Source organism: Cryptomeria japonica, chromosome 5 (assembly GCF_030272615.1).
Source record: "Cryptomeria japonica chromosome 5, Sugi_1.0, whole genome shotgun sequence".
NCBI classification, from domain to species: Eukaryota; Viridiplantae; Streptophyta; class Pinopsida; order Cupressales; family Cupressaceae; genus Cryptomeria; species Cryptomeria japonica.
Window position 1 is genome coordinate 254950087 of NC_081409.1, and position 23011 is coordinate 254973097.

General features: G+C 37.0%; 1 protein-coding gene across 1 annotated transcript in view; it reads left to right on the forward strand.

Annotated features, from left to right (window-relative positions):
• Positions 1-610: 610 nt before the first annotated feature.
• Positions 611-23011, forward strand: part of LOC131058583 (protein ABIL1) — a 79850-nt gene continuing 57449 nt past the window's right edge. The window contains exons 1-8 of the mRNA XM_057992322.2: positions 611-1108; positions 3524-3606; positions 4809-4959; positions 5259-5358; positions 5455-5547; positions 5720-5804; positions 5978-6033; positions 6282-6388. Of these exons, the coding sequence (XP_057848305.2) occupies positions 1016-1108; positions 3524-3606; positions 4809-4959; positions 5259-5358; positions 5455-5547; positions 5720-5804; positions 5978-6033; positions 6282-6388 (768 nt within the window). The 5' untranslated portion in view covers positions 611-1015. The remainder of the gene's footprint in view (positions 1109-3523; positions 3607-4808; positions 4960-5258; positions 5359-5454; positions 5548-5719; positions 5805-5977; positions 6034-6281; positions 6389-23011) is intronic.

A 23011-nucleotide genomic window follows, 5' to 3' on the forward strand; every position in this document is an offset into this window, starting at 1 on the left:
ATAGAGTATGCTCCCAAGATAATGGTGCAACACTAATGTAATCCATTTTATCTAAATTACAAATAGAAATCTAGATGTGCTCTTAGATTCCTAATGCCTTCCTAGATGATTCATTTTGAATTAGGTTAATTTTTAAATACACCACCCAAGTGTGATTAGAGATTATTCCCACTTTAATCAACTTAATCTTGTTAAAAAGACAACAAGAAATTAAATTTTAAAATTTCAAATTTGATATTAAGATTGAAATCCATAAACAACAAATTGTAGATTTAAAAATAAAAAATAATTTATTTGAATGAATAATGTTAAAATCAAACTTACATCATATAAAAATATTTGCCAACTTCCATACATCATACATAATATATTATCTTAAAGACTAGCAAATACATTTAAAGACAATCTAATCCCATGAACACAAAAACATGAGAAAAAACAAAACTATAAATTTATAAGAGTTATAATAACATAAACGTTATCAATTTTAAAAGACAGAAAAAGTCTTACATTTCCTATTGCCGCAAACTATAATTAAGAATTCCACCATAAATGGCATTGATGCGTATGTACTACTTAAAACTCTACCCCCCTGATATTTTATTAAAATGATACAGACATTTATCGAATTCCCATAATAATCTCACCAATATTAAATGATTTAGATGTACTCTTAATGACGCCAAAAATTTCCCTTCAAATTTAAGCGAAAAAATCAATCAATTTGAGCATCCTTGAGATCTACTCTTTTTCTAGTATTTCCTAAATATTTTTATAATCTGTATACTGACATGTTGCAATGTTTTCGTGTATATCTCACATGGCTTTCTGGGATCTGAACTTTACTACATAGACTGATTACTCAATCATTTCAATGTATGAAATACATGCACACTGTTCGTATACAATCATAGGGTGTTAGAGAGGACAGAAAATTCTGTCCATAAATATAAAGGAGGGCAGGGGACAGGCCCCATATAGCCAAGTGGGTTGCTTAGCTCGAGTAACGAAAAAGATGCAGCAGCAAAGTCCGTCTAAAGAAGAGGAGGCTATGACATATGATGAGGCCTCCATGCAAAGAAGCCAACATTTTATCAGTGCTTTACAGGTACTCTTAATTTTCTTTATGTTTTTTTTGAAAATCTGTAGCGTTTGATTTTTTTTTTCTCATCATCTTCAATTTCATACTAACCAATTATACTACTCTCTGCATTTGAGTTTATTCTCCTGTTTGGCAAGTTTTAGAGATGGAGCTAAAAAGTTGTAATCTCAATTCGCTCGTTGTTTTAGGGATGACCCAAAATATGTAGATCCAAACTGCATTTTAGTGTAGTTTGAGAGATGTTTTAGAGACGACTTCAATTATTCTAGCTCAATTATCTCTGGGTTATTGTTGTTGGTGATGTTTACGAGAGAGCCAATTTTTTGAGTTGAATTTACATTTGGGTATTGTTTTTAGAAATGCTTTAGACTCCAGGCCAATTTGGGTGACCTGGTATTCTTTTTGGAGACATCTTGAAAGCTCGGCCAATGGGCTAATCTAATGTGCTTTTGGGTTTTGTTCTTGTCGACTAGTTAGAGACAGCCAATCTGTTCTCAGAAATGTTTGAGACTAAGCCAATTTATCTCTTCCAGTTTGCCTTAGGATACTGTCTTGGACTTGTTTTAGAGGCTTAGCCAGTTTGACAAATTCAGTTTGCATTTGGGTATTTTTCTTAGAAAATTTGTAGTCACAAGCCAATGTCAGTTTGCATTTGGGTATCGTTCTTGGATATGCTGTAGAGATAGCTAATTTGTTTACCCCAATATGCACTTAAGTATTGTTCTTAGAGGTGTTTTAGAATCTAAGATAGCCACTTTGTTTTTTCTCAATTTGCACTTAAGTATTGTCTTAGAGGTGTTTTAGAATCTAAGCCATTTTGTCTACAAGTCCAATTTAAATTTGGGTATTGTTCTTGAAGATGTTTTAAAGATTCGACTAATTCGGTTTATCCAATTTGTTTTACGGTGTTGGTCTTGGAGATGTTGTAAAGTTTTGGCCAATTTATTTGATCCATAATCAACAGGAAACTCAGGTTCCAGGATGCCCTGCCTGAATCGGTATCTCCTACTAACCATATATAAATGTAATATAGCTGCACCTTTATTAACATGGTCATGCATCCTATTTCAGATTCCCCCATACCCAAAGTCTTCTCTGTAGTTTCATCCCTTTTTTCGTGATGAGTTTAGTCTTTCCGATATGCGTTTGGATATTGCATCTAGAGATACAGTTGGTTTATCTATTTCAACCTGTACCGTTTTACAGATTTTGAGGAATATCACAAATGTTGCCATTCTAGGTTTCTTAGTATTTACATTGCCAAATCCCCTTGTTATGGCTGATTTTTGTATTTCATCGTGCAAGTCTTTTAGTCAGATGTTGGATCTCAACTATATTCCTTGAAAATTCAATTTCAATTTGAATCCAACTTGTGTTTGGGCGTTTTATTCAAGATGTTTTAGAGTTACTGTTGATTTTTTTTCTCTTTCAATATTTTACCTGGTTTTTCAGGGGTGCTCAAATGGTGCAAATCTATTTTTCGTTAGTTTTTCGTGTTTCTTGTTCCCTTATGCATTTCATTTACAAGTCTTTTAGGTGAGTGTTGGATGTTAAATATATTTTTTCCTTGAAAAGACATTGAGTTTGACTAATCCAATTTACATTTGAGTATTTGTCTTAGAGTTGTTTTAGAAACATGGCTAACTTATTTGTCTCAATTGCATTATTTTATAAATTTTTTATTGATGTTCAAGATGCTGCCATCTAGATTTCTTTCTCTTTGTGTTGCCAAATTCCTTTCCTTTTCAGTCGAGGGTTTCAACTTCTATGTAAAATCTAGATTGTTTTTGCAGTCTGATTTGGGTGAAGTCTAGGCTGAAACCTCTTTGGTTAAGAGCCAAGGACTGAGTGGTATCTATTCTGCCAAAGTTGCCCAAGGTACACTGCTGCCCTTATCCCCTTATATTGCACCTCCAGGGGATTCAGACCTTGGTCAATGGTGAAATCCAGGAACATACCATTATCTTCACCAGTTGTGCTTAACCAATTGAGCTACAACACTTTGGTTCCAAGTTCTCTTTTTCTTCCTCATATTATTCGTGCTTTTCATTTGGCATGTCCTTTATGTGGATGTTAAATCTAAACCATGTTTTGTCTTTCACCATCTTGAAAAACCACGTTTCTTTTTCCCTTTTCAACTTCCCCATTTTCTTTTTGGTGCTACTTCTTATATGTTCATTTTGTGTGGTCTATTTTTTTACAGGAAAAGGGAATCTGATTATCTTGCATTAGCAATAGGCATTCTTTCAATAACATATGCATCTTTCTTTTTAAGATTGGTGTTGCGGATGTTTTGGTTGCCAAAGCTTAATAACTTGAGGAAAACATGTTTTTGAAACTGAATTTGAAACCCAATTCCCTGAGCTTGGAGGAGTTTCATGACTTTCCTTTTTTGATTCTTTTTTTCTTTTCCTGATGCAGGAGCTCAAGAATCTAAGGCCACAGCTGTATTCTGCAGCAGAATATTGTGAAATGTCATATCTTCATAACGATCAGAAACAAATGTACAATTTCTACACTTCCTTGATGTTGTCACTGTATGTTTTATATGGTTGGTTAATGGGAAATTTCTATTCTTATTTGATTTGGACACTCCATTGAATAAAAAAGCCAAATTGTTTTCTTTGAGAATAGTCAGGATAGTTTCACATGTTCTTTTATCAAATTACCTGGTTACTTTTCTTGTTTTACGCCAAAATTTGAACTAGTTAGTTTTTTATAGTTATAGCTCTACATCTCAACTGTTCACAAATAAAAATGACAAGCATGGGTAATAGACTGAAATGCTCAATTCTGATTTAGTTTGCTGATGATATATATAGACTTTGAATAAATATTACCCACATTTGTTTGAACAACAGTGAGGCAAGTGCCTTTTGGTGGTGATATTTAATGCAGTTCTATGAAATAGTAATTCCCATCTTATTTGAAACAGTTTTCTAGGAGGACATGATTTAATTTAGTAAATGAAGTTACATGATATGCAATAGGAATCTCTATGGAGGGCAGATGTTCAAGTAACTAATTAAGCTCATTGCCGATCATTCTGTACCATACAAACCAGATTATTCTGGGCTCCGTTGTGAATCTGGTTTGAAATAAATATGAGCTTGTTTGTCATTCCTTGGTTTTTTTCGATTTAGGAATTGAGGAAACCAGATAGAGCATTGCTGAATCTTTCAAAAGTATAATCTTTCCATTGTTTAGTTGTAAGGTACTCTTGAAGACAACATTTAGTGCTTTTGGTCATCACCAACTCTTGGTAAAGTACAATTCATCTGTAGACGTTATTGCATTCTGTGTTGGAAGAATGTATACCAAGCTCCTGTTGCATGTGAACTGCCATGTACTGTTGTGTTACAAAAGGCCAAATATTTAAGTTTGAAATACATTGTGACAAAATTTTACAGATTGTAATGCATATTGTCAACTGAATTATCATTTCCAAGGACCTTTTTGATAGAGCTTCATGTGAACTCAACTGCCCTCATAACTAAAATGTTTTTTTCTATCTATGATGAAGTATTCAGAGTGTAGTAGCTGTGATTTTGACATGTAGTGATTTCATTTTTAGTTGCATACATGGTTTGCAGGAAAATACGTTGTAGATATGAGCCAAAAAAATTAAACATTTGAAGAACTAAATGGAGAATATAACTGCCTCTTGAGTTGTTTTAATGGAGCTTCATCACATTTCTTTGTGTAGGGTTTTGAACAATTTAAAAGAATATGCAGTAAAGGCATTGGTGAATGCTGTTGATCATCTAGGCACTGTTGCCTTCAAGCTTAATGATCTCCTCAGTCAGCAAACTTCTGAGCTCTCAAATGTGGAACTTCGTATAGATTGCCTTAATCAGGTGCTTACATGTGGTAAATAGTAGCTTACCTGGTAGATATTCAATGAAGACTTGAAAATATCATTCCTGATTGGTTATTTCACGTTGCAGCACATTGAACCAAGACACTCTAAAATTATTTGTTATGTTCGGGTTGCATTTAAGTTATTACATATTCTGACACCATCCAGAAGGACATTATGTTTTGCAAACAGCACAGCGAACTAAAACACTCTAAAATTATTTGTTATGCTTGGGTTACATTTAAGTACTACATATTCTGACAACATCCAGAATGACACTATGTTTTGCAATTTCAGAGACTTCATACATGCCAAGAACATACTGATAAAGAGGGAATCAAGCAGCAACAGCTGCTAGATACTGTTCCAAGATATTACAAGCATTATGTTCTCCCAAGTGAGTCCAATATTCATCTTTTACTCGACCTGTTTATTATTTATTGTGCAAATTTAAATGATCTGACTTGATCTTTCTCTTTGTTCAATGTGAAAGGCCCACAAACTGGACGATTTGATCGTGATGCAGATAAATTGTCAAGCATAAATCAGGACAGTGAGCGGGCAAAAGCTCAAGCAGTGCCTTTCGGTATCACTCTATTTCTAGTGGATAAATGATGCTATCCTCTTTCAGTTTGAAACAAGTTCCTTACTCTTCTTTGTAGGTGTGGTTAACTTAGAAGTTCCCTTCTCCATCATAATGGGAACTTCTTATGTTTATTTTGTATAAATCTAGCATTTACATGGTGATGCAATTCCAGGTACAAATGCAAATAAATCTCTTTCATGGTATTTAGCAGCAGAGGCTCGAAATACCTCATATGGAAATTCAGATACTTCATTTAGGTATTTCCATGTAAACATACAAACTATAGATGTTTGATACTTATTTTGTTCTATGCTCATTAGTTATGTCTACATTTCTTCAAATGTTGTCGTGAAGACAAACAGTAACTCTTATCCTAGAAAATATTTTACATCTTGTCTGATGCAAAATATGATTTGTCCATTATTGACAGCAATGAGTTCCATTCCACGTCTTCTACTGTGGCATCTGAAACATTTTACTTTCCAGGTATGATTTGTAGAGCAGTTCTCCTCATTATCTAGAAAGCAGAAAACATATTGTTGCAGCAAATAGTAGGAAATTTAACTATTGGTCGGACATCAGGTTCAGTCTATGAGTTGAGAAGATTGTTCTCATATAAAATTGTAGAGTATTAAGGGGGGTCCCTTTCCTATTCATGTCATTTACGGGTCAGTTTTCAGTTTTACAGCTTCTGAAGTAATCATGCCCTGATACTTCTTGTTGGCTGGTTATAGAAAATGAAGTTTCCATTACATCAGTTTCTGCTTCATCATCTCGCCAGTCAGCAATTGGGATCCCTGGATCTACTACTCCTCCCAATTCATTTGGTGCTGGACGACGGGTAAGCTCAAAAGCTCTGACAAAAACAGTGCAGTTTGTACTAGACTGTTCTGATTGCACCAGTGATCATTCCAAGAAGCCAAAGGAAATTAACTCTTGTCTGCCTTTCTAGCACTTGCATATCTTTATGAATACAGTCAAAGTGAACTCTTCAACAATTACATTGCTTGATAGTGATGCATTGCGTCTATAGTCCTTTGTATTCAATGTTCAAGAATAATCATATTTTCAATAATCTCTTTTCTGTTAAAGATGGTTGCTTTGTGGTGCATGCTGACCACAACCGTTATCTCCAATAATAAATGTGATATCGTATTCATCCTTCTAGTTATTTTTATCTAGATGCTGAAAGCTTTACTCTTATTACACTTATCTGAAATTATGACTCATGACATGAGTAGTTTGAAGCATTTTACACAGTCAAACCAGAGATTTAGTAATAAATTCTCTCAATGGTTCCAGAAAAAACGCCAAATACTTTTTGTTTCCTGTTTGGAAATCTGAAATTGAATACAATATCTGATTATTGCCATTATTTCATATATTTCATCTTTCTGATCAACATAGTTAAGATTTATGTATTTTGAACTAAAATCAATCATCGTCTATTCTCTTAGCCATGCAAGTTTTATGGTGGGATACCATTTTAAATTTCCAGTAGAACTTTAACTGCAGATATTTGTTAATCTCAAAGTCTTTGAGCCCTGTAAATATAAATAAGCATCAACAGTTAGCCACATGGAATGGGTTCTTTGATAATACACATTTTGAGTGTTCTAGGAAAATGTTGTAACATATAACTTATGTGGAAATTTTGTAACATGTAACTTATGTGAATAAGATTCAATCTCATCATGCAACCTTTTCAAGTCCCTGATTTTCATCTTGCAAGGATGTTTTTTTTTTCTGTTGATTTCACTTTATTCATTATTTTTGTAAAAGCTTTGGATATGTAAACATCTTTGGAATAGTTGAATAATGTTCTTTCAGGTGGCACCAGCACACTTTTTGTACAGCTGGGGGACCACCTTACTGGTATCGATTACAAATTTATGGAATCAGTATGACAAATTATATGAAGTAAACCTTGATTGGAAGTTTCTTCTACAGAAATATCTAGTGACTTTGGTATCTTGCCAATGCTCTAAAGATTTAAAATTGTTTCTCCAAAAAGGATGTTTATCAAGTCACAATGTGTATGCTACATTGAGAAGCACAGCAGTATCAAAAACTGATACCTCTATGGCTTGGATGTCAATCCAATATTTTATCTGTAGTTGGAAATTCTATGGATAAGCACAATTCATCATACAAACATTTTCCTAAAATTGAAGCACTTCTGTATCTTCAAAATTCCTAAATTTTTGTAAGAAACTAACTACAAATGAATTGTATGCAACAGAAAATCAAATGCTCCTAATTTTCTGTGTGCAAGTAATACGTTATACAAGTACAAACAATATTGTGAAGAAATATAAAAAAATACACTATACATGAGGCAGAAACATTTGTATATAAAAATCCTCTGGCAGTAGAAACAACAAAGTTAAGAGACTGTTATTCCTTGTGGCACACTTAATGACAGAGTTTAATAGATATGCAGTCACTTTAGAATAATTACATTGCTATTGCTTATTAATAGTAAAAATATTATAGTGGGCTCCTCTGTTTTTCCTAGACTCCCTCACCTCTTCAAAAGGGATTTCAAAGATGACTTATAGGTCCCTTCTTTGATTCCTCTGTTTGTTACTGGAAGGCAAACATTTTTTGTCAATTACATAAAGCTGTTTGCCCTTGCTGCTGTGACACTGAAGGGATATTGACTGGTGCCTTTGGTTGCTTTTGGTTCCTTGGATCAAGAAAAACCATCACCTGGTTGAGAAGTGGATGATATACATATGTCAAGTTTTATATCTTTTGGCCCATATTCATTTGATTTCCCTTAGAATCTCTCCACTCAAAACTAAACCATAATCTATTTTAAATATTTTGTATTAAAAGATCCAGATTCGCCACTTGTCTCTTAGAGGGTTGGGAATATTATTCCTCAAAACTGCCCTGCAGTACAGCAAGGAATGCAAAGGATATCACACAAGGTTTGCCGTTTCTTGGCCTTGCAAGGAGTGCTATGCATCAAATCCCCAAGGAGTTGTCACCCTGATCCCACAGGGGAGGGAGAGGAGTTTGGGAAAGGACATCTTGGTTGATTCCAGCTTGTGCTGAAGATGCCTCTATATTGAACTGTGATCTGAATCAAATCTGTTATGTCCCTTTTGGATATCTTTTTCCTTATATGTATGTAAATTTCAAATGATCCATTTTGGATCAACATTACCAGTAATTCTATATTACACATCTTCTATGTGGGACATGTTAATGTGATAGCTATGGTCGGATCCATCAGACTGACATAGCAAATGGAAAATGTGTGAATGGCCTATCGGCCTTACACATTTACAAAGTCCGATTTAATATTAATACTTATCGACTTTGTATTTGCATGTATATCTATCCTGCCACCCTTGGATAATAAGATGTGTAATAATTATGTAATCATTCCCTAACAAATATAGCCGATCACTAATGAAGAGACATGATTGTTAATAAGAAGCCGACCCTTGAAGTAGATGTGTTGTTTGGCATCACCAATGCATGGGTATATAGTTCGGTTTCCCTTTCACTTCGAAGCAGATCGTATTCTTCTTCGACAGCATTGTGATATTCTTCAGCAGTTCAAATCTCCCACATAGCAAGCAGATCGTGTTCATCCTTAAGCAGCGATACATTCATCTTCAGCAGATTGAATCTTAGTATATCTTCATACAGCAGTTGCATCATAGACAGCGAGTGGACTGCACTTCTCATACACAGCAGATCGTACATTTTGTGAATTGAAGTGTTCAATAAATTGTTTGATGCTAGCTTCAAGGAGTGAAGCAAATTCATTGTAAAAACATCTTGTATATTGATAATACAATAAGGAACATTATTGCTGGGTTTTTCACCTTCAAGAGGAAGGTTTTCCCAGGGTATACTCTGTGCATTTTGTGTGAATTTTCTATCTATCTATTTGATCACTAAAACTTAACATGGTATCAAAGCCACGGTGAAAGAAAGATCATGATCAGATTCTCTACAACATCTAAGCTTTCTCTCCTCTCTCTCTCTCCTTCAAGTAGTATCTACTAAGCCTCGAAAATGGTGAACAGTCTTAAAGTCGAGGATAGGCTTGAAGGTGCATCTAACTTCACCTCATGGAAGTTTAGAGTGCTCGTTGCACTTGAAGAAAACGATCTTCTTCAATTTGTGGAGAAAAAGGATTTATCCGAACCTGAAGATCATAAGGAGAAGCTTCAATTAAAGAAAAATGCCATCGAAGCAAAGAAGATATTAAACGACTCCGTGAGGGATCACTTGGTGCCTCTCATCTCCAAGATGACAACTGCGAGAGATATGTTCAAGACCTTGGAAGGTCTATATGAGATTAACAACACAAGTAGGGCTCTTGCCTTGAGGCAACAACTCCACCAAGTAAAGATGGCAAAAGGAGAATCAGTTATGTCATTTTTCATGAAAATTTTAGAATTGAGAGATCAACTAAGCACAATTGGAGATCAAGTGATTGATAAAGACCTTGTCATGCTAGCTTTGAATGGCCTTCCTCATTCATGGGAGCCATTTATCCAAAGCATAAGTGGAAGATCCAAATTACATAAGTTTGATTGACTTCGTGCGGATTGCATTCAAGAAGAATCAAGATTGGTGGCTAGGGGAATTATCAAAAGTTCCCAAAATGAAGATACTCATGTTCTTGCCACTCAATCTACCAAGAAAGGAAAGAATTGGAAGATGGGCAACTTCAAAAGGAATAGAGATCAAAGATCAGATTCTGCACCTGAATCAAAGAGGAAGAAGAAAGATCTCTCTCGCATCCAGTGTTTTAGATGTGACAAGTTTGGTCACTATGCAAAGGATTGTTTGACAAGACCTAAGCATCAAGGGGCAAACATCAATGAAGTTTCATCTCAGAAGGAGGCAAAATATAACTCAAATGGGTTCCTTTTCATATCAGCATTATCGAGCAATGTTCCTACGGATAGTGATACCTGGTTGATTGATAGTGGAGCCTCTAGACATATCACCGGCTATCGAGAGCACCTTTCAAATTTGGTGGAGAAGGAGTCTAATCTTCAAGTGATCATTGGAGATGATGCACGCTATTCAGTAAGAGGATTTGGTGCTACATCTCTAAACCTAGAATCTGGAGTCTCACTACACCTAAGTGATGTTTTGTTCTTGCCAGGGATCAAGAGAAACCTTGTGTCTATTTCAGCCTTGGAGGATAAGGGCTATTAAATTGCATTTTTTGAAGGAAGAGTTCTAGCATGGCCAAAGAACTTCAACATCAAGACTTCTCGTGTGATCGGAAATTGTCATGAGAGTTTGTATAAGCTCTCCACTCTTCTAGTCCAAGGTCTTCTTCATGATTCTTCCAGTTCCAGCGAACTTTGGCATAGAAGACTTGGGCATCTTCATTTTAGGGCTCTTCCATCAATGGAGAAGATGGTAAAAGTTATTCCTAAACTTAATCATGTACATGATGGTAATTGTAAAGGTTGTGCTATGGGTAAAAATATCGAGTCCTTTTCATAGCAGTGAAAGTAGGTCTAAAGAAATTCTAGATCTTGTACATTCAGATTTATGTGGTCCAATGTCAATTCCATCCCTAAGTGGATGTTTGTATTATGTAACTTTCATAGATGACTACTCTAGGAAGACTTGGATTTATTTCTTAAGGTCTAAAGAGTCTGATGAAGTCCTAGGTAGGTTTAAAGAGTTTAAAGCTCAAGTAGAAAAATTATTTGGAAAGAGAATTAAAGTTTTAAGGTCTGATAATAGAGGTGAGTACACCTCGGGTAGCTTTCGTGATTTCTGTATTGAGGTAGGGATCAAGAGGGAGTTCTGTGTCCCTTACAACTCTCAACAAAATGGGGTTGCAGAAAGAAAGAACAGATCTATTGTTGAAGCTGCAAAAGCTATGATTCATGATCAAGACCTTCAGACCTTTCTATGGGCAGAAGCCTCTAGAACAACAGTGTATGTTCAAAACAGATGTCCTCACCGGATATTGCAAGATATGACTCCTGAAGAAGCCTTTTCAGGGATCAAGCCTGATATCAGTCACCTGAGAATCTTTGGTTGTCCTGTGTATGTTCATATTCCCAAGGACAAGAGGACCAAGTTGGAACCTTCTGGCAAGAGAGGGATATTTGTGGGCTATAGTGAAACCTCCAAAGCCTACTGTATTTACATTCTTTGTCAGAAGCAAATAGAAGTAAGTAGGGATGTTACATTTGAGGAAGATGTTGCATTCAAGAAATCAAAGGGTTCATGCATGGAGATAGATGATGAAAATCATGAGACTCCTTAAGACATGGATGTTGATCATGCTCCTGAGATTCAGAGGGAGTCTACAGAACCTGATGAGAATGATGATCCAATTGAACCTTTGGATCGTATTGATGGGTCTAGAGATATTGTTGTGACTCGAAAGAGACCTCTTTGGGCAAGAAACACAATGCAGGAGGCAGAACAGTTTGCAGCTCCTAGAGGCACATTCAGAGAAAGTAAAAGACCACAGAGATTCTCTAGCTATGTTGCATTGATGTGTAATTTTATTGAGACTGAACCTTCCAGTGTTGATGAAGCCTCAAAAAAGAAAGTATGGAAAGATGCAATGGATGAAGAGTATCAATCCATTATCAAGAATGATGTGTGGGATATTGTTCCTAGACCCGAGGGGAAGTCCGTTGTATCTTCCAAGTGGCTGTACAAGATTAAGCATGCAGTTGATGGAAGCATTGAAAAGTACAAGGCTAGATTTGTGGCTCGTGGTTTCTCTCAGAAAGAGGGAATAGACTATGAAAAAACATTTGCTCCTGTTGCTCGCTACACTTCCATCGGGACCATCATTGCCATTGCAACAACTAAGTGATGGAAGTTACATTAGATGGATGTGAAGACAACTATTCTCAATGGTGTGATTGAGGAAGAGGTCTACATCGAGCAACCTGAGGGGTTCGTGATTCATGGGAAAGAGTCTCATGTGTGCAAATTGAAGAAAGCCCTATATGGCCTTAAACATGCACCTCGTGCTTGGTATGAATTAATTGACAAATACTTAATGGGTTTGGGTTTCTGCAAGAATGATGCTGATCCGAACCTTTACTTCAAGGTATTCAATGGTGATATGTTGATCTTGGTACTTTATGTTGATGACCTATTTGTTATCGGAGAAGATCATCTCATTCATAGATGTAAGGAGTTGACTTCAGAATTCGAGATGAAGGACTTAGGACTCTGTTGATGTGTTTTTTATGCACATGCGAACACAGAATAAAATACCGAAGTATCTTATCCTCTCTTGAACAAAGTTCCCGACTGCTGAAGATCTCGCTGAAGGATTAGTCGGAGTAACTCCAAGGTTCTGTATGTAGGATCTCTATGTGTGGATAAGCTCTCTGTGGTATGACGTGATTTTGCTGGAATCACAAGGGGACTTACACTCAATGACCTGAACGTCTGATTTGCTGGAATCACAAGTCCTACTAACTAACTGGAAGACAAACAAAAGGCAAAAGATACAAGGTTCAGGAAGTCTACTCTACTACCTAGAATGCGAGAAGATGGATGAATGACTAGGTGGATTCCTACTGGGCTGGGTCTCACCATCAGGATGAACAATTCAACACCAACTCAGTGCGATCTTCTAAGGGATGCTTCCAATATGTTTAAATCGTACACCATCATCAGCAAGAGGCTAGTGGTTTGGATTAGACGGATTCCACACAGGTGCATTCAACAATTTCCTTGATTCGATCTAATCATCTACCATCTAGAATTGAAGATTCAACAAGAAACCATGCATATTGCAAGAAACGACACACTTCACCATTACTTCAATGAAAATGGAGTTTGTTTACAATCAATGGCAACAATTTCTTGCCTTGTCCTCCTATTCTACTCTAATTGCTATTCTATCAACTGACTAATCACCTTCTAACTACTCTCTACTCACTAACTCTTTTCTATTATCTATTCTCTTAGCCTTTTCAAATGAAGAGTCGGGGCTTATATAGTGCCCATAATACAATTCGATGGCTAAGATCAATTTGAGATCAATGGCCAAGATTCAATAATGAAAACCCTAATTAGGGTTTGTTACAACCATTACATAGCATTTAATGCTTGACCAATGATAAAATTACATTTTTAGGACACGTCTTCTCCGGAAAATTCGACCAATAGATAGCTAGTGTAGGTACATAGAAGTTTGTGCCACCTTCCATGAGTTAGGTACATTGAATCTGGATATGCTAAGGTGGACCAATCCGACTGGAGAAGTGATGACTGGGATGCCACCTCGTCTGACACTTGGTTGATGCCAATTTGATGTTGCTGAGAAGCTAGCTTTAATTAACTCTTCTGAAACTATCTGCTTCTTCAACGAACCCTTGCTCTAACTTCTTTTGTCTTTGATGTGTAGGATGATGATGTACCTCGCCTTGGAATACTGGATTGGAAGAGGTTGTTCCTGATGATGCTTGACCGAAGAAGGTCGTCCTTGTCAATGCTAGACTGGAGGAGGTTGCCCTTATCCTTGCTTGATCTTCTTTGATGATACTGAGCTGGAGGAGATCATCTTTGTCCTGGACCGGATCTTCTTTGATGAGAGCCTACCGACTAGTAGATGCTCCTGCCTTTGGAGTCGCCATCTTGACACCTACACAACATTTCAAAATTAGTAATATATCTTGAAGTCTAGAAATTAAACTTAAAAGGAAGATTTAAGATTTTAATTAGGAAACTTCATGATAAATCTTGAGTTATCATTTCCTAATTAACCATGTAATACTTAGATTTTTCCAAAACAAATGTCCAAAAATCAAACCTTAAACAAGGGTGTCAAGATGATTTTGCCATACCTCCTCTTGAGTATTAAACTCTAAGAAATGATGTAAAAATAGATGAATTTCGCTAGGCAAAGTTTAAATCATAGCCTCCTCTTGGATGAATCACGCCTCCATTAACCTCCAACACTTAGCAAACTTCGCCTCCAATCTTCTGGATTTCGCTCCTCAAATTGCTCCTCAATTAATAGAATTTCGCCTCCAACATGCTATATTTCGCTCCTCCAATTCGCACTTCAACTTTGCACTTGAAAAAGGATGAATGAATGATTAAAACTTGAACAAAGCATCTCCTCTAATATAGAGCGCTCACTCCTTTACTTCCTCTAGGCCGACTTGGCAAAAAAGGAGGTAAAAAATAAGTAAAATCTCAAAAAAGGGGGCCGACTTGGCTAATAAAAACAAAATAAGGCCTTGAGCGCTTTATTAAAAATTAATTTTAAATGCCTCCAAAATAAATTTCGATTTTCTAAGGCTTAAAATCAATTTATTAAATGCCAAAATGCTTTAATTTAATGCTAATTTAATTTTAATTTTCCAAATGCCTCAAAATTAGCAATCCTAGCGATCAAATGCAATTTGGAGAATATTAATTTTCAAAACAAGGCTTGATTAAACTCCATGATGATTTCGCCCTGGACCCTCTCTGAGGGTCAGGAGCGATTTTCTAATTTTAGCCTTGAATACTTCACATCTTGACTTGAAAATCTCCTGGAGGGTAAATTGATATCCAGTTAATGTGTTGCACTTCAAATTTGACATTTTGCGTGAGGAAAAATAGGTGGAAATGTCAATTTCGCCCTGGACCCTCAGCAAGGGTTAGGAGCGATTTTTTTTGCAAATTGGGCTTAATTCTCCATCATTTTTCATTAAAACTTTGTTCGCCACTAAGCAATGATCTTGCTTTAACCACTCCATCCAAATTTGCTTCGTTGTTGCAAGGTAAAATGAGGATTTCCAACATTTTCGCTCTGGACCCTCTCTGAGGGTCAGGAGCAATTTTTCATTTTGTGACCAAAATCATCAAGTTACAAAGGCAAAACAATATTCATCATGCTTTTGGGGGTCTCTTCGCCTTATCCTAACCTTGCCTTAGCACAATTTCGAAGGAAATATGTTGGTTTTTGATATTTTCGCCCTGGACCCTCAGCAAGGGTCAGGAGCGACTTTTTAGTTTTAGGCATATTTCTCCATCCTTTGGACTCCAAATTGCTTCCAAGGCATAAAACATCATCTCCTCTTCCTATCCACACAAGATTTTGTCTCAATTCCTCAAACAAAGGAGAGAATCCTGAAAAATCGCTATGGGCCCTCTCTGAGGGTCAGGAGCGATTTTTTGCTTTGGGCCCTCTCTGAGGGTCAGGAGCGATTTTTTGATTTTGGGTTGATTTCCTCTTTTGTTGATCATCCAAATTATATTCAACGGGTAGAACATGCTTTCCTTCATCCCTTCCAATCATAAAATCACTTTGATCTTTGCAAGAATAGTGCACTTTTGGAAATCTCGCTATGGACCCTCTCTGAGGGTCAGGAGCGATTTTTGCTACCTGGACCAAAATGCTTCACTTTTCATCTCAAAATTTCTTTGCTAAGGAAGATGCCATCTTCTTTCATGTTATGAATAAGTTCTCATGTCCAAGAAAGGTCAAAAAATGTGCACACAAAGAAAAACGCCCTGGACCCTCTCTGAGGGTCAGGAGCGATTTTACCTTTCTTGGGAAAACTCCTTCAATTCATCATCTTCAATCAAGTCTGGATACTTTATCATGCTCACTTCATCCTCCACCATGCCTTTGACATCTCAAATTGACCAAATAAAGGTAGAAATGACCTCTATAAGTTTTTTCGCTATGGGCCCTCTCTGAGGGTCAGGAGCGATTTTTCTGTTTTCAACAAGGTCCTTCATCATTTCAAGTCAAAACTTCTTCAGGCGGGTGGAGAAAGTCATTCATTTCCCTTTCACGCTCAAAGCTTGGTCTCTTTCCATTGCAAAATGAAGGAAATCAAAATTTCGCCCTGGGCCCTCTCTGAGGGTCAGGAGTGAAATTCGCTTTGGACCTTCAGGAAGGGTGAGGAGTGAAATTTGACTTTTTGAACTCTCCGTGAGGATAATTTTATGGAATATAACATTTAAGTATAAGAAAGAAGAAAGACTTATACTTTAAGTTATATTCCATATATACTTTCAGGATGTTTGAGAGTGGTTTCAGACCTCCAGGAGTTATATTGCAAAATCTAGTTTTTGGAGGTTTTTCAGTTTCCAGACTTAGTCAAATTTCAGGATCAGGATATTCCAGACTTGGCCAAATTTCAGGATCAGGAATTTCCAGACTTAGCCAAATTTCAGGATAAGGACATCACTCCAGCAGGACCTGCTATCCAGGTGATCCCCTTGGCAACACTCAAAATGCAAAGGCTAACAGACAAAACCCTAAAAGACCTAAAAACAAACCCCAGAAAAGCAAAAAGCAGGGGTCCCCATTTGCAATGGGGCGATGTGTGAAATGGTCACAACAGACTCATGCACTTCTTTCTAGGTTTGGAAGTTTGGTAGAGGCCCAATGAGATTATCCTAAGTCAAGGAAAATACACCATTGATATCTTGAAGAGATTTGGAATGATAGATTGCAAATCTATGTCCACACTGATGGAAACTAACTTGAAGAAATTGAGGGAAGCTGCAGGTAGTTCAGATCTTGTGGATCCTACTATGTACAAACAGTTGATTGGATCCTTGATGTATCTTGTCAACACTAGACCAGATATTTGTTATGTAGTGAGTGCATTGAGTCAGTTTATGTGTGAACTGAAACAGATACATCTAGTTGCAGCCAAGCATATCTTGAGATACTTGCATGGCACAATTGGATATGGCTTGTAATACTCTTCGAGTGTGGACCTGAATTTAGAAGGCTATTTTGACTCTGATTGGGTAGGGAGTGTTACTGATTGGAAGAGCACCTCTGGTTGTTGTTTCAGTTTGGGATCTGCTATGATTTCCTGGTGTAGCAGGAAGCAGTCTTCAATGGCACTAAGCACAACAGAGGCAGAATACATTGCAGCATGTGTGGCAACTCGCGAAGCAGTGTGGCTTTGGAAGCTCCTTGCAGGATTGTTTGGACAATCATTGGAGCCTACTACCATTCATTGTGATAACCAAAGCTGTGTGAAGCTTTCAGTCAATCCAGTGTTCCATGACAAAACAAAGCATGTTGAGATTCAATACCACTATATCAGAGATATGGTACAAAGGAATGCTGTTCAGTTGTGATACATTTGTACTAAGGAGCAGATGACTGACATTCTCACCAAGCCTCTTGCCAAAGTGAAGTTTGTGCATTTTCGAGACAAGCTTGGAGTTGTGGAGAATGAAGCCCTTGCTGAGAGGGAGTCTCAACATCAGTGATTACTTGATATGTATTATAATGCATTTTTCTTTGTGAGAGAGAAGTTTGAGGTGCAAGCCCTTGTTAATGCATTCTTCTCTGTGAGAGAGAAGTTTGAGGTGTAAGCCCTTGTCCCACCCTCTACGAGTAGGCATGGTGGATCCACCCTCTGCGAGTAGGTATGGTGGATGTCATGTGATAGACTCCATGACTTGGCACTTGTGTTTATTCACCCTCTGGGGGTAGCCATGGTGAACATCATCACGTTGAGTGTCTCCGTGATGAGCACTTGTGTTCTTTTGCATTTCCTTTCATGGGAGTAGCCATGATGGACCCACCCTCTGGGAGTAGCCATGGTGGATGTCATTATGTGACTCTGATATCGAGAAGGATTCCTCCCTAGCTAAGAGGGAGTGTTAATGCGATAGCTATGGTCGGATCCTTCAGGCCGACATAGCAAATGGAAAATGTGTGAATGGCCAATTGGCCTTACACATTTACAAAGTCCGGTTTAATATTAATACTTATCGACTTTGTATTTGCATGTATATCTCTCCCACCACCCTTGGATAATAAGACGTGTAATAATGATGTAATCATTCCCTAACAAAAAGACGTGTTGGTGAAAATATAACCAATCACTAATGAAGAGACATGATTGTTAATAAGAAGCTGACCCTTGAAGGAGACGTGTTGTTTGGCATCACCAATGCATGGGTATATAGTTTGGTTTCCCTTTCACTTCCAAGCAGATCATATTCTTCTTCGACAGCATTGTGATGTTCTTCAGCAGTTCAAATCTTAGTATATCTTCACACAGCAGTTGCATCATAGACAGCGAGTGGACTGCACTTCTCATACACAGCAGATCGTACATTTTGTGAATTGAAGTGTTAAATAAATTGTTTGATGCTAGCTTCAAGGAGTGAAGCAAATTCATTGTAAAAACATCTTGTATATTGATAATACAATAAGGAACATTATTGCTGGGTTTTTCACCTTCAGGAAGGTTTTCCCAGGGTATACTCTGCATTTTGTGTGAATTTTCTATCTATCTATCTGATCACTAAAAATTAACAGGACAGATCACAGAACTGATGAAGTTGGCAATGTAAAACATGTTTTCCTTGGATGCCTATTGATTGGTTGGACACCTTGGATGTACTTGCTATTTATTATAGCATGCATTTCAAGGGGGTGAAAAAATGCTTGGAATTGTAACACTAGATGACATCAAGGAGTGGAACATAAAAGTGCAAAATGGATGTTTGTAGTGAAGCCTTAGCATTAAGAGCTGAGTTTATTTATGACTGTCAAATGCACATGTTCTGAATTGTGTATGCAAGTATAACTGCTGAATTCAAGATTACACTACCAACTTATGTTGTGATTTTAAAGTATGTGCCAAGCCAATTCAAGCGCATTGTAAAAGGAAATTTTCTCTTTCTTGGTAATTTTGCATAATGAGGAAGGATCCCTTTAACATAAGTGTCTCATGCCTTGCACAAATAAATATGGTGTGGAACTCAAGTGCACCACTATTCTTTAGAGTTGTCTAAGGTGATTAACCTCATCACCTAGTTGTTTAGGTTTATTGAATTCATCATACTTGAAATACTGATTCACTTAAACTTCTATCATTTGCTACTATTTATGTGTTAACCAAAAAAAGTAAATGATAGGAATGAAACAACTAGTATGGTGACATATCAAGATTGTGACATCCCATTTGGGCCTCTTAACCCAATATTTTATTTTGACCACAATTTAATTGCTGCAAAGGATTAGTTGGAGGAAGTGGGTCTGTTGATAGTATTATTTGCAAGTCGTTTTGATCTCCTCATGGAATTAACATTTTATATTTTACAAAGTGAGTAATGGGGTCACATTGGGGTTCATGTTGTTTTAGACACTTGAGCTGGAAAGCACTAAGCTCATTGATATCATGGAACAAAGGGACTTGTAGGAGGTGCAAGATCGATCTATCTTAGCAAGATGAACACTTGACACTCTCCTAATACAACACAAAGAGAGTCCACCCCTTAAGTGCATGGTAGCATTCTTAAGTGCATGGTAGCATTTGGATCAAACACATAGACAATGGATCTCATAGTCCATAATTTTTAGAGCATCATGATTATAGACGAAGCTTAGAGGTCCAACCACAATTACTTTGTACTAGTGAGACCATCAACAAATGCCACTAAGCATATGCTAGTTCAAGAAATAGGGGAGGGGGCCACCATTGGCTATGTGGGCTTGAAACATCTAATGGCACAACAGAAAGTTGGCAAGGGTTCAAATGAATTCGTGAATGTGCATGAGCCATTAGATGATCTAGCATGAGTTTTTATCACATGGTCCACACAATCTCACAATAGCTAAGGGCTTTGACATAGCATGGAGCTATGCAAGCCACACAATCCTCTGGCTTAGTTGGAGATCACATAGTTCTATCAATTTCTAAAAACACTATGTTTGGTCTCCCAAGACCACCACTAGGTAACTTGACCACAAACCAACCAACAACACATCACTAAGAACTTGCAAGCTCTGGCAACACTTAGGGAATGTGGGAGTTTCACGTCACTTGTCCATGTCATTTCCACATCCTAAACAAACATAAATGAGAGGACCTAGCATGGTATACTTGGAACTCTCCAAGCCAACAATGCAATGCTATTCTAACACTTTCAAAGGAACTTCATGCAATTGTGTTGGTCGTTAGATCAACTAAGGATGTGATGAATAATGCACTCCTAGGCTAGTGATGTGCTCTAACAACAATTAGAAGTGTGTGGGCCACTAGATAAAATAAGATCGATGACCATCATTTTCTCTACCAAACTAAGCCTTGTGATTACATATAAAACACTAATAGAGAACTTAGAAGACTGAAAACATCATGAAAGCACAATATCTTGACATAAATTCAATTGGGATGATGCAAAAGACTAAATTGATACAAAGGAGGGTTAGGGATTGGGCTCAACTTTTTTATAGGCATGAGTGGTTAGAAGGGATCCAATTAGTTCATGGGCATGATGCACGATCGAGATATTCAGGCTTTAAACTTGATTTAGGTTTTAGTCCTTAATATTGAGGTTGATGGGTTCTAGGGCACCCTAGGACTACTCAACCTTAGTAATGGGATTTTTAGTTCAATTCTAGTATGGAATATAGTCCGAAGGCTCCAAGTCAGTTCTCAAACTATGTAACTTTACATTCTTGGCACACATGGCATGATGACATTATGTTGAAATGTTGAAACACTAATGATAAGGATTTGCTTTGCCAATATAAAATTATCATTACAAATCCTAATATAAAATTAAACACAAACTCAACAAGTTTCTGCAAAGCTCATGCAACTCCCAACAATTTTTTACCACACATAGAATGGGACATCCGATTGCCATTTCTAAAACAATATTACATTGCTAGAAAATCTTTGGTAAATGAGATATAACTTAATCACAAGCAAGCACTAAGGCTTTAAGATTAAATTCATATTGATGGTATCTAGTTAGAAGTTTTAATGTTCTTAGCCTACATGCCCCTTGTATCAATTTTTAGACAAGAATTTAAAGAACATCCTCCCCAAGTGACAAGGCCACATTGTTCCTCTTACACACCCCTAGCATGGACTTGTAGGGTGCTTCTCTTACTCCACTTTTCATTTGCAATTAAATAAGGCCACAACAAGTCAGAATCTCAATCAAGTGATTGGTCAACCAAAATCAAGCTAGGGAATCAGAGTCATAGTAATTCATTCACATCCTAATCCAAATTTATTGAAACTACTTAACTATAAGAACATTTTTTATTTCCGATAATGCAAAGAGCTCTAATTGGAGTTCAACCCAAGTATCTAGTTTGTTGTTCCTCTCAACCACCTGTTTAATGGAGTATACAATTTCAAGGGGGTGTTGTAAGGTACATGGCTTCAGCTGTTCAATTCTCTTTTGAACTCTTCTTGCCAAGTCCCTACTTTATCCAATGCCTTACTTAGACCAACCCATCGCTCACAATCAACACACACACACACACACTTGACTCAACTAGACACAATCGTATGTATAAGGAGAGCTACAACCTAATCTAGGAGCATCTAGGGTGCAATGACAATCTTGCATCAACTAGAAACAGTTTTCCTAGTTTGTTGTTGTGTTTTCCTTATTTGTTTTGCTTGTATGGGTTGAAGGTTCAATTTACAAAGATTTTCAATTGATTCACGGCTAAGTGACAACATTACCTTGAAGAGAATTCAATTGGGTGTTCACATTTCAAATTTAGGGAGGATCCGAGTTCATTCAGACAAGTTATACAATTGCCGATTTCTAGTCCTATTTGGCCAATTGCAAAACTTTTGGGATGATTGAGATTTGTATCGGATCTGTGCAATGACTTTAAGTTGGTTGATGAGAGGTTCCTATGGAGTTTTCCACATTGCTTGGACTTATGTTGGTACCCCTAAAATCTTTCCAATTCCTTGTGTGCTTGGATTCCATGTAGTACCCCGCAATTGCGGAACTTTACATGTTGAATGGATAATATCCACTTACCCCTCGAATCTCCACAACATTCCAGTACCCCTCAAAATCTCACAATTTTCCCTTAGAGCCCAATTTCCCCATAGAACAACTAAATGGTGGAACTTTCCTAGTCATAAGGACATAACCTAATACACTTTTAACTTTCACAATTCTCCTTATAGCCCCATTTTCTCCACAAAATAGAAGAATTGTGAAACTTTTAGCGCTATGTGGACATATCCACATACCCCTTGGATATTTGCAATTGTTGCCAGAACACTAAGAAAAAACTCAGATGGTTTTAACTACCTACATGTGTACTTCAAGGGCAAATGGAGGCTTGACATGTGTCCTAACATGCTTGGATGTGGGTTAACCGCCTCTACCTCCATTATATACTATAAATAGGGCTTTGAATTCATTTTTGGAGAGCTTTTTGGGAGTCTTCTACAAGAGTTTTGAGTTTGTTGGGCAAAGCTAGAGGAATTCAATGATCAAAAGTTGTAGCATGTTTCCTGGGTTGATGCATGTGAAGTTGTAAGGGTTGAATACCAAGGCTATTGGCGTGATATGTCATTGTAAGGATTTGTAAACTTGCTATAATGATTTTGTTGTTTAATAAAGAAAGTTTATAGTATTGTGTTTGGAAATGTGTGAGTTGTGTGTTTTGGCTACATTGTTGGAATCAATGAACACTGAGAGGGGGGGGTGAATCAGTGTTTTGCAATTTACA